Raw genomic sequence first — 12,600 nt, 5'->3', positions numbered from 1 at the left:
CTTAGAGACTAACCAATTTATTTGAGCATAAGCTTTCGTGAGTTACAGCTTACTTCATCGGATGCATCGAAAGCTTATGCTCAAATAAACTGGTTAGTCTCTAAGCTGCCACAAGTACTCCTTTTCTTTTTGCGAATACAGACTAACACGGCTGCTACTCTGAAACCTTACAGATATGAGAGTTTTAAGGTTGGAACTGGCCTGATGGCCCTCGGCAGTACTGCTGTGGGCTACCATCCAAACCACCTGAGTTTGGCTCCATTCTCATTCGTCAGTAAGGGAGTTTTGAATTGACACTATACAGTAGTTTCTCCTGTTGGCTGATCAAAGGAATGGGGAAAGTAGAGATCTGAAAACAGGCTTGTCTTTCAATGATGTGACTACAGTGCATGTCAGTGTGTTTGTACTTCAGTATGTTGTGAATATATGCATCTCATATATGTGAATATTAATTCTAGAAAGAGTACTGAAAGAAACAAAAATAAAGATAAGTTTAACTATAGATGAAAAGAGCTAACAGCATTATGAATTAGTAATATTTAAATCAGTGGTTCTCAACCCACGGCCCACAGGCCACTTGCAGCCCAATTATCACACAGCTGTGGCCCATGTGATATCCTCTGTGTTATACAGATAGTATATATATTGTGTGGATGCAGCCCACATAACACAGAGAGAGCTGCATACGTGGCCCAAAATGGTAAATAGGTTGAGAACAACTGGTTTAAATGCACGATTTTTCGTAAAAACTACAGCCTCACTAGAGACAGCAAACAAGAGTAATATAGTTTCCTAGGAAATGATTAGATTACATAGGTCATGTAACATGATATTTTAGCAGTAGTAAACTACTTAGTCATCTTATGCATATTAATTTTTAAATTTACAAATCCTGGATTAATTAAACAAACATTCATATAGTCTTCTTTTGATATTGGAGTGGAACTGCTTTTGCAAAGAGTTACTTTGAATTTGGTTAAGAAAACTTGCCTTCTTGCTATTGGCTTTATTTTGTGCTCAGGAAACACCTTTACATGGTTTTCCATTGTATATAGCTGTAATGAACTGCCTGGATCAGTACCATCAACTATTTCTCAACAGTCTTATAATTTATGAAAGAGTTGATCAAAAAGTTCTCCCAGTGAAATTTCAACACTGCAGAAATTGACTAACACATACGTCTCACTAAACATAAACATGATTTCTATTCTTTCCATTTATTGCTTCTAAAATGCTAAAGGGCTCTAACTTTTAAGGATTCATAGTAAATATCACTGTATCTACTTAGAAAGATATTTTTACCTGGGTTCTTTCTGTTGCTGTGGGCCACAACTGTCTGCATAAAACCTTCTTGAGTACATCTGGAAGAAGGCTGACAGTTATGAGCAGAATGATACCCAACCATGCAGGACCACTAGACAACATCTGCATGAAAACATAGTACATCCTCTGATAATTGAGAAAAGGCCTAGTGGGAAAAAGAAAAAAGAAATTAAACCTCAATGGAACATCTAAGAACAAAATTCCTAACATTGTTAAATATAAAAACTGGAGTAGCAGAGTTGTGTGAAACGGTTTCTAATTTGCACATAGTTCACTTTTCAGTTTGTGGGAGTTCATCCACCAGAGTTTCACTCTGTATTTCAGATTCAAACAAACCAGAAAATTCAGACAAGCTTAGTTCGAATGGCCTCCACCTTTTGCCTGGCTCAGGCCTTGTCTACACTACAAGGAAAAGTGGATCTATGCTACGCAATTTGAGTTACATGAATAGTGTAACTCAAGTCGACATAGCTTAGATCTACTTACCGTGGGGTCCACACTATGTGATGTCGACAGGAGATGCTCCCCTGTCGACTCCACTTACTCTTCTCGACCCAGTGGAGTACAGGAGTCAACAAGAGAGCGATTTGCGGACGATTTAGCGGGTCCCCCGGTAAGTGTAGACAAGCCCTTAGCATCAAAACCACTGTAGTTTGTACAATATTTTAGCCTAAATCATTCTTCCCCTGGCTATGGAAGGAGAATGATTATCAGCAACTCCAGCCCCCAAATTAACCACGGAATAGACTTCAGCCTGGTCTGGGATACTCAACAGGTCTCCCTTCCCCCTCCAAATGTTCCAAATTTGTCCTCAATATTGCCAACTCCAAATGTTCAAAAATCATGACTCAGACCCCTAATGCCCCCAAAATACCCCACTCATGATTGGCTGAAAAATTAGGATATAAAAACATATAACATTTTCACACGCCTTTTGATTTTTTTCACCTTAAGGGGGAAGAACACCTCCCCTCCACAACTTGTATGTTACCTCAGGTTTAAAATTCAACCTTAAATACACTCACAAGAATGTAGCCTCCCTGTTCATTAATCGGAGAGAGCTACACTTACCCTCGTCTATCTATGCAGGTGCGTGGGGAACTCGCCTTTCTATCCCCCTCCCTCCTTTGAAAGGATAGGGAACAGCCCCATTCTCATTCTCCCTGTATGCTCATGTACTCTATCTATTCCCTACATTCATTTGCCCCCCATATTTCTCTTTCTCCTCACAGTCTCCTCGTCATCACATAGTCCTGCATTCCTCCTGAGTCTGCCTGCTGCCTCCCACATTCCCCCCACATCCATCTCATGCCTTCTACATCCCAGACTCTACATATTTCCTTGACCAGCTCCCCAACACATTTATTTTCTCTGCGGCCCTCACAGACTCATTCTGTCTCGTACATGGCCATGATCATATGGTGACTAAGAAGCCATTGTCACTTTTATCAACAAAGGTAAAAGAGACATCCAAGGCAGATGACTATCCAGCCTCCTTTTGAAAACCTCCAGTGAAGGAGCTTCCACTACCTCCCTAGGCAGCCTGTTACATTGTCCTACCATTCTTATGGTTAGGAAGTTTCCCCTGAGATTTACTCAAAATCTGCTATGCTGTAGTTTGAACCCATTGCCTCTTGTCCTGCCCTCTGTGGCAAGAAAGAACAGCTTTTTCCTGTCTTTTTTATGGCAGCCTTTCCAGTATTTGAAGATCGCTATCATGTCCCCCCCTCAATCTCCTCTTTTCCAAACAGAACATTCCCAGTCCCTTCAGCCTTTACTCATATGGCTTTCATTCCATCCCTTTGATCATCTTTGTTGCTCGCCTCTGGATCCTTTCCAGTTTCTCTACATCCTTTCTATATATTGGTGACCAAAACCGGACACAGTACTCCAGCTGAGGCCTAATCTCCCGTGACTTGCACGTGATACTTTTGTTAATGCAACCTAATATTGCATTTGCTTTTTTTGCAACAGCATCACATTGCTGACTCATGTTGAGACTGTGATTCACCACAACTCCCAGATCCTTCTCAGCAGTGCTACTGCCAAGCCAATTATCCCCCATTCTGCATTTGTTTTTTCTTCCCTAAGTGTATCACCTTACATTTATCCTTTTTGAATTTCATTTTGTGATCTATTGCCCAGTTCTTCAATTTATCAAGATCCCTCTGAATTTTAGCTCTATCCTCCAAAGTGTTGGCAATCCCCACTCCCAGCTTTGTATCACTGCAAATTTGCTTTCTGTTTCTACATCCAGGTCATTAACATGGGGAACCTCAGACGTATAGACCCAGTTCAAAAGGGAAGAACAGGGCCAACGGGAACCTTGAGCCCTGCTGTTGCAGAAATGAGAAATGGATAGGCTGCCTCCCAGAAGATTCTTCCTGATCTGGGGGGAGCGGGGAGCAGACCACCCTTCCCAGTCCCAAATTGGTATGCAAGATGCAAGCTAGCAACAGTCCCCTTCTCCACTTATAGATTGCGAGGGGAACCAGCTGGCTCACTCAGTTAAGACACCAAAAGAATAAGAGTGTCAGAATGTGCTGTTGGAGATAAATGACACAGGTCTCCCATCCAGAAGGTAGTCAAAAGTTCATTGGGCATGGGAATCCCATGGGAAGTATGTGGGTGGAGAATGAGAATCAAGTTATTTATAACATACATGTTTATTCTCCTCCCCACAATTTTTAATAATGTAATTAAGTTGATAGTGATTTTTCAGTTATATACAACTGATTTATCCTGTTAAAATGTAAATATGGATAAAACAAAGCACTTTATAGCTATTTTTTAAAAATGTATTTAATCTAAAGCCATATGCCTTTATAGTCTGTTTGCAGCCAAAAGCATGAAACCAGACAAGTCTCCTGAAGTGAGCTGTAGCTCATGAAAGCTTATGCTCAGATAAATTGGTTAGTCTCTAAGGTGCCACAAGTACTCCTTTTCTTTTTTCTTTATTCTCTCCTATATACATCCAAGAGTTTTGTAATGAGTTTTGCTTTCCATTTTCCTTGCTAGCGGTGGATATTAAACCTTGCCAGAATGTATTCATAAAAATACACAAATAAAGTAACAAAAATAGCAGTAGGTGGTGCACAAATTCTGCAATAATAATATATATATTTTAAGCAAAGAAGAAGGAAAGGAAAAACATTTACTAAAACGTTATTCACATCTGGTGAATAGCAGAAATATTTAGCTATCATAACAAATGTAGTACTCACTAACACATTTAGCTTGTGTCAGAAATTCAACGTTAACTCCTTGCCTTTTAACATGAACTCATTTTACAAATTTAGAAAATGTACTGCAGTATGTATATTAGCACAACAGGGGACCTCTTTAATATGTACTTAAGCCTTTATTAAAAATAGAGGTTTTGGTTTCTTAAAACAATAGAACAACCAGAAACTCAGGTGCTTACTGACTCAGTCTGAGTGCTATTCTTCTTCTCTTCTTTAAGAACATTTTTAGCAGCTATTAAACTAAAGAAAAGCCAAGTATTCATTAATCGCCATGACTGACATGTTTCAGTTGGTAACTCGTATTGTAAATTACAGTACCTATAAAAGCTTAAATGAATTTTATTTGAAAAAAAAAACAGTTGAATATATAAACTTATTTTATGCTTCTGAAAATAACATTTGCAATACAATTCACACTAGGTTCCTACCAGATAATTCCTCCCCAGAGGAGGGAAAAGATAATGTAGAACAACAACGATCCCCAGATCACAAAGTGGTTTATCCATGTCCAGTAGTGTGTATCTAGTGCAAGCTGAAAGAAAACAGGTCATCTTGGTGTTTATATTATTTTTTAGAAGTGATAAAAGACTCAACAGGAGATGAGGTACAAAGAAAATCAATGAACTATTTAAAGAATTAATCTGAGAAATCTTTGCAGAACTTTAGGGAACAATGATACCTTTCTATTTCTACCATACCTAAGAAAGTTCCCATACCTAAGTACTAATCTGTACTGAGATCTAGTATATGTCATGACAAAGGCTTGACTATTCATTAGGAAATTATAACATTGAGATATTACTAGCACAGCCCCAGACTATTGTTTCACCGTCCTCCCTCTTGTTCCTCTTTATAATTAGGCTGTAACTGTCCTACTTTATATCAGTTAAAAACTTATGTATATAATTACTGAAAATTGGCAATTATAAACTGCCTCAACAATGAAAAGAATTCTCTCCCCCCTTATAACAAACAAATAATTACATAGTGATGCTCATTACTGATGCTCTCTTTTCATCTAATAGGCTGTACTTATTGGATGATAGAAATATAAGTCATGAACTCCCAACGCTTCTCTCTTTTGACAGTGAAAATCTACTGGAGAAAGTATTCCAACAATTAACTCAGTAAAATCAGCTATTTTGAATACCCTGGCTAAAAAGTCACATGAAAGGAACTCAAGCAAAATATAAGTATATGTGCATTTCTGCACAGAAATTTTCATTTCATTATACAGAATGTGTAAGAAATCAGTATATTTAAACATAAACCAACTTTGATAGGGCATCTGAAAAGGGATGCATCTGAAAAGGAATACATCACCATACCAAGCTAGAAAGCTGAACTTAAAAATTAAAACCAAACCACAAACAGGATCAATCTGGCAATTCATTGGCAACAATGTGATGATATGTCAAGATCCAACTCTGGAACTCCAGCTAAATCCTTCATTCTTGAGCTGCCAGTAACCCTGCACAGATTCAACCAATGTACAGTTTTTTTTATAGCTTCACATACCAACAGCTCTGGACAGGAGCAGCATCGACAAACTCCGAAGGAAACCATGTCTAGTTCTCCGTAAGTAGAAGGATTATAGTCAAAATACCATGTTGGGAGAGTTGGTTTTAGTAAATACGATAGGGTACAACTATCGCTATTGATGGAAATCCCAGAGTCTCAGTAGATGAAATATTAATATAGAATATCTTACCTTCAATGTAACTGTAAATACTAGCACAGTAAACACCAATGTTCCAAAGGTCCAGTTTCCAAACATCTATAAAAAAGGGTCCAAAGTCATTATAGGTAATGTACTTCATTATATCATGATCCATCTAGAAAAAACTATTTGGATATCAGTTTATTTTGCTCATATTTCAGGCTGCACACAAGCAGAATACACATAATCAGAACACTCAGCCCAAAGCTCATTGGTAGTTTTCTTTGCGTAAAGAAAAACTGAAGCACAGTTAGCGTGTCATCGCGCTGTTTCCCATGACAGCACTGATGATATCTTCAGAGTCTTCTCAACAGCCATCTTTCTGACCTCCCTCCTCTCTAGCTCTTGGAGTCACATGTCTTCATGGAGACTGATGAATGCATCAGGTTGGTAACAGGACAAGTAAGAATGTGATATGCATCATAGAAATGTAGGTATGTATAAACTTCACTGTTTTAAAAAAAAATAGCTTTGAGTAGTTGATACTAGATTTTTTTCCTTTTATTCCTCACTACATGCACCTTGAAATAAAATCACCTCAACTACCCTAAATGCACACTGCTTTATGTAGCATACAATATTTATGGTTCAGGATACCAACATAATACCTTTTAACACCTACACATATATCTATTTTAGAAGCTGTGATAATGATGCAATATCTGAAGTATCTCATGCTCGAGATTCTTCAGATAGATGGCACAGAGAAGGAAATTTGAAAATGATGTGAAGAGGACCTGAGAGATGAACACAGACAACACACGAGGGAGCAGCTGCTGCTTACTCAGATAGAGACAGCATACAGCTCAGGAGCAGATGAGCTGAGCTGAATTTTCTTATTCAAATGTAGTGACTGTATACTTCCAGCATGCTGCACCAGAGGCTGCTAGTTGGTTGTATGAGGGCAGGGCAGACATGCAAAGATTACATGAGCTACAATTTCTTTCCACTTCATTCCATTTCCAAGATTTATGAAAAATGTGCTATTTTATACTAAGATATAATTGTGTTGCAATTGATAAATATGACTTCTGCCTTATTAAACCAAGACACAGAAGTGGCATGCATATTTTCCATATACTAGTATTTGTAATAGAGATTAGGTGTTACTTAAGTAAACTTCAGACATACTGTAAGTCATTTATTTCAGATACCAACTTTAACATAGAGCCTTAAAACAAAACAAAAACACCACCAACCAACCAAAATAACTTTGGCTTTTACATAAAGGGAAATAAAGACCATTTATATTATAAATTCTGCAAAGTAGAGACTTCTAAGTAAGTGTTTTATCTAGTACAATGAAGTCCCAATCTCAGTTAGGCTTCTACATACTACTGTAACAAAATATTATGATTATTAATAATATTCTGTCAAATCCATAGTATTATGTATATTCACTACTCAATTATTCATCTAGGTTTTCATAAGATCACCCCTCACCATGGTATCTGAGCTACTATCAGAAATTATAGTTATGGTACAATAAATCTTGAAATAATGTACTTTAATAGACTGAACAACACGTATTATGATAAAATATCCCAGGTTTTCTATTTTGTTTAAGAGAGATTTTGGTGTGTCTTTTAAATTGATTTCCTGTGAAGGAAACCACCAGTTTGGAATCTGGGCTGCTTCTCGCTACATTGTTTGTTTGTCTGTAGCTCTTCTCCCTACTTGGTTGCTAGGCTTTTGCTGCCCAGCAAAGTCCTCTCTACCAGTAACATGCCCCCCACCAGTCTCTGTTACCTTTACTTCAAAATGAGACAAGAACTATTGCAGTAGTACTCCCACAGCTATACTGATGACAGTAGGACTGAAACTGTGCATGGAGTGTTGCAGTGACTGGAACAGGCCTGGCCTGACCAGCCCCTTATACCTCATTGAATCTTCACCCTAAACCAAATGGGAAGAGACTCCACAAGATTTTGGACAACTTCCTGAGAAGATATCAGGCAGGCAACCTGTTCCACAGGAGAGGCACCAGAGCAGAGACTAGAAGGAGCACACAGTCAGGTAGAAAGGGTCTTTCCTCCCAGCTATACTTTGATCTGGTGGACCTCCTCAACTACATGTTGAGGAGAAAGGTGTGGAGTTGCTCAGGCCTTGACGTTCACCACATTTACTCCAGACTAGTAGGCTCTCTGCAGAAATAATTATTAGTGTTGATGAAAAGTGTAAATTACTATCCTTAGAGATTTATGTCCCATAACCATTAGAGCATATGAAGCTGTGAAGGCTCACTCAATTTGATTTAGTTCTGATTTGAAGGGTTGATAACACATGGCGTCACCTCCAGGGATGATAACTTCCCTTTTTCACATGGTGATCCTTTGTATCTCCACTGAACCTTCCAGCAATGGTGCCTCACTGCCAGCTGTGCTAGTAGTTTCTTTGATGTGGACACCTCTCCACGAGAAAGTAGACAGACACCATCCACTCATTTTACATAGACCAGTACTCAAACTTCATCATACCCAATATCAGATTCTGAATCTCAGTTAGAAAGGATATCTTCAACAATATGTTATCCCACAGTGTTGATTTCTCATTTATCTTAAGTTAATTCCATTGAAACTAAGATCAATGCGGCTGTATTTTTAACTTCTTGATATTTTACATTCAATACAACATTTCAACAGTTCATCCAAATTTATCTGTATGCATGGTGTTTAAGACGAAGAAACATTAAAGCAATGAATGACTGAAATATTAAAGTGATTGTCTGTTCCTCCATAATCAGGACTTTCACATCTATCTAATTTCTTTATTTAAGCCTATGTGGCACCTTTCATTCACTAGTCAGACCTTCTGCATTTAATCCTCTTACCTGTACAACCTGAAGGATTTTGATTTACTGAGGTTTCGTTTTGGTAATCAACTTGATTTTGACATGGCCATGCTCATGGCTGTACTATTGTGTGTGCCACTTCTGAAAAATTCAGTTCACTTCTTGATTAGAGAGGCTAGGCTGGACTCTTTAACCCTTTAGTTAGTTGACTTGTTCAGGACTTCGGGTCATGCCAACACATGCTGACTTTCTTCCAGCAATTAGATATTCAAGTAATTAGATGCTGGTCTAGGCACCTCTCTGACAGAATAAGAACTTGAAGATCTGGTACCAGTTTGAATGTTTGTATGTATAGTGCTCAGCAGACTTTGTGGGATGGCAAGTCCAGATTCCCAGTAAAAGAAGGTGTATCAAACCCAGATGGTGAACATTTTACTTCAAATTCTGGGTATTGTGTTCTGTTTGCTGGTTTGCTATGATATGCTCCTACTCCCTTTGTCCTCACTGTCATTCTGCTTCTGACCTCATTGTCCCTGTCCTCCAAGTTCCTCTACAATTTTCAATCCTACTTCTCCCATCTCTTCTTCTCCTTCATTGTCCCTATTCCCTTCTTTTGTCTTTCCCACATCTTTGCTCCTATTAACCCATCATCTCTCCTGCCCTTTTCCCACTTTTCCAACCCCAATAATACAATTTTAAAAATCCTACAACAAAACACCAAATCAAGAGCACACAAAACACACTGTATAAGTTATATGACATTTACCACCTGCAATCACTCTGCTTCTATGTTGCATTCCTTTCTTTACTCTTTGCCTTCTCTGTTTAAATTGCAAGCTCTTTGGGGAACATCTCTTACTATGTGTTAGTACTGTGCCTAACACAATGGGGTCCACAATTCAGTTGGGGTATCTAGGCATTGCTGTAGTAAATTGACTACTATTATTATTGACAGATCTTGGACACCTGAATTTTGCTTGTCAGCCAATTGCTCTGGGCCAGCCATTTTGCAGTCAGCTGGCCAAGAGAAATGAAAGACGATGGGTGATAAAGGACACCCAACATTCTAACAGTATATCACTTTAGGTATTGTAGTGGACCTTCAATAAGATTTCTAAATAAAGTTAGATGCTTTAGGTTTGTGATTTATTTTTAAGCTGAATGTCATGTCATTATCTGGCCTGTCACATTGGAGTTTTTCACACAGTAAAGGACATTAACTTGCCTCACATTTTTACTAGCCTTGACGGAAGTGGAGATTTGGGGTGAAAAGCTGAAAAAAAATACCTTCTTGATGCAATAATCTAGAAGTTGTCCATTTTAACAACTTGGAACCTAAGGTGGATCATCTAGTGTAGCTTCATGAGACTGTCACACTTGTCTCTCCTCTCCCCCTTAACTTGTTTTTGACTGACTTGTTGTGAGATACTGAATTGATATTGTAAGCCACTCAAAGCTTGATTTTGTGAGGCACTTAGCACATATCGGACACTCAATCATTGTTTAGAGTTGAGGTTGATGCCCACATTTCAGTTGATAACTTATAACTTATCCCTGGCAGCCAACATTTTCAGGCACCCAAAATCCATGCTTAACACTGAAATAAAAGGTCAGAGTTCCAAAAGGTGCCGAATTTCCCCTTAAATTCTGACTTCAAATGGAGCTCAGGATACTCAATACCTCTGTCATTAGGCTACTTATTTTAGGTACCTAAATATTAATGTGGGTACCTAACCTTAAGCACCCAACTTTGAACATTTTGGGATGAGGCTTTAATGTGTTTTGGGAACATTGTTAAAAGCAAGCTGGCTCTATCTACACAACAAGACTGAACTAAAAGATTAAAGATGGACTCTGAATCAACACATCTGGCAACAACGAGAGGCTATGCGATACCCACAGGTCTGAAAAAGACAATTTTATGTGTACCAAAAATTGAAACGATATAGAGTTTTCAACATCAGACTGAAAACATAAGTACAGGATAAACAGAACTACTGTAGCACACTGCACTGCCCAATGGTAATTTTTTCAATGTACCTGCAATCTTAAAAAGAAGATTCCTATCTTTTCTCACATAGTGGCTTAGTATATTACATTCAATGATGTCACAATATCCATTCTACTCGAATATTACTTCTCTAGTAAATGTAGAATTACAAGTGACATTTGTGGACAGATCTGTTTCTTAAAATTAGGTAAAAAAATTACACTGTTGTATTCTCACTGTCATTCAATGAATCTTTTCTAAAGTTTTGGAAATGTCAGATATTATAAATCGACTAGAGTACAGATTTTCAATAAGACAAAAAAGCTGAGTGGGAAGCACTGATGAAAACACAACATAACGCAAAGGAAAGCAGAAAATGAATATTGTAAAAAAATTATAGTCTTTCTAATACAACTCCCTGGCCGTAACAATTTTTAAAGAAATAAAAAGGCAGCAACGGCTAATATTTCTATAAAGGACAGAAGTCATGAAAATATTTGTAGGAAATATTTTAACTGTTCTTTAGTTCAAGAATCGGGAAAGAGAAAATGCACATCATGACAAAACCACAGTAGTCTTACCATTTGAGTGTTGGCTGTCATTAGCTGAGGTTAGGAAGAGAAGCAAGTAGCAAAAAAGAAAAAAAAGCAAGACACAAATAAAATAGACCAAAAAATGTTAATGTATAAATAACTAAAATGCAAAAGGTCCTTAAGAATTTATATTCATGTCACTGTACAGTAAGTAGAAATAGAATATCTTAAATGACACGTAAAATGTATAAATGTTAAACATGTAATTCTAGTCTTTTATATTTAGGCTCTTGCGTGGTACCCATCACAAGGATATTCAGGTGTCTATCTTTTTAAAATATACACAAATTAATTAAATGAGTCAAATTATCAAGATATTGATGAAGTAGGTGTTAATTATGAAATAGCAAAGTTATAATGTAAATTCTTACAGAATATTTCGAGTTCAGGTTATAAACTCCCCCATTGTCCCCCATACCCCCACAAAGTAGCATGCAGCCACATGCTGATTACTGATCCACAGTATTTTAGCTATATAATTCTGCTTCTGTTAAACACAGAGTTACAGATCACTCCTATCTCACTGCCACCCATAAAAGTTGTTAACTCTACAGGAAGCCTTTATGACAATAGTTTGTTATTTTTAATGAATTACGCCTATGTAAATCATAATTGAACATTTGGGATTTTAAAAGTTACAATTTCTTCATTTCCCAAGTCTACTTTGATCAAACTAAATACTAACCTGTCCATTGCTGGTCACAGTTGTGTTGTCAAACAAGAAATAGGCACCAAAAAAAAATACCACAGCATCAAACAGTCCCAAGAACGTCCAATAAATAAATACACGCCAGCGCAGAAGAGCATTCTTGGTGATATCCCTGAACAAAACAAGACATATGCACTCAGACTGGCATGCTAAAAAGATCCAAGAAATATGAAGTCAACAAATTATTCTGTGAGAAGAAATATTTAAAACATTTTATTTGGAACAGCTA

The 12,600-nt window shown here is 37.6% G+C and overlaps 1 protein-coding gene across 7 annotated transcripts in view; it reads right to left on the bottom strand.

The window, feature by feature from the left end:
- ATP11A (ATPase phospholipid transporting 11A) overlaps nucleotides 1-12,600 on the bottom strand; it is a 235,337-nt gene that overhangs the window by 11,038 nt on the left and 211,699 nt on the right. For 4 of the 7 annotated variants that reach the window (XM_048855438.2, XM_048855455.2, XM_048855465.2 and 1 more), the window contains exons 25-29: nucleotides 12,348-12,483; nucleotides 11,651-11,674; nucleotides 6,280-6,345; nucleotides 4,997-5,100; nucleotides 1,303-1,468 (exon numbers count right to left, since the gene is read on the bottom strand). In XM_048855438.2, the coding sequence (XP_048711395.2) occupies nucleotides 1,303-1,468; nucleotides 4,997-5,100; nucleotides 6,280-6,345; nucleotides 11,651-11,674; nucleotides 12,348-12,483 (496 nt within the window). The remainder of the gene's footprint in view (nucleotides 1-1,302; nucleotides 1,469-4,996; nucleotides 5,101-6,279; nucleotides 6,346-11,650; nucleotides 11,675-12,347; nucleotides 12,484-12,600) is intronic. The other 3 variants (XM_048855445.2, XM_048855480.2, XM_048855488.2) reach the window with 1 other exon arrangement.

Source organism: Caretta caretta, chromosome 1 (genome assembly GCF_965140235.1).
Source record: "Caretta caretta isolate rCarCar2 chromosome 1, rCarCar1.hap1, whole genome shotgun sequence".
Classification (NCBI taxonomy): Eukaryota; Metazoa; Chordata; order Testudines; family Cheloniidae; genus Caretta; species Caretta caretta.
This window is presented reverse-complemented; position numbering and strand designations above follow the sequence as displayed.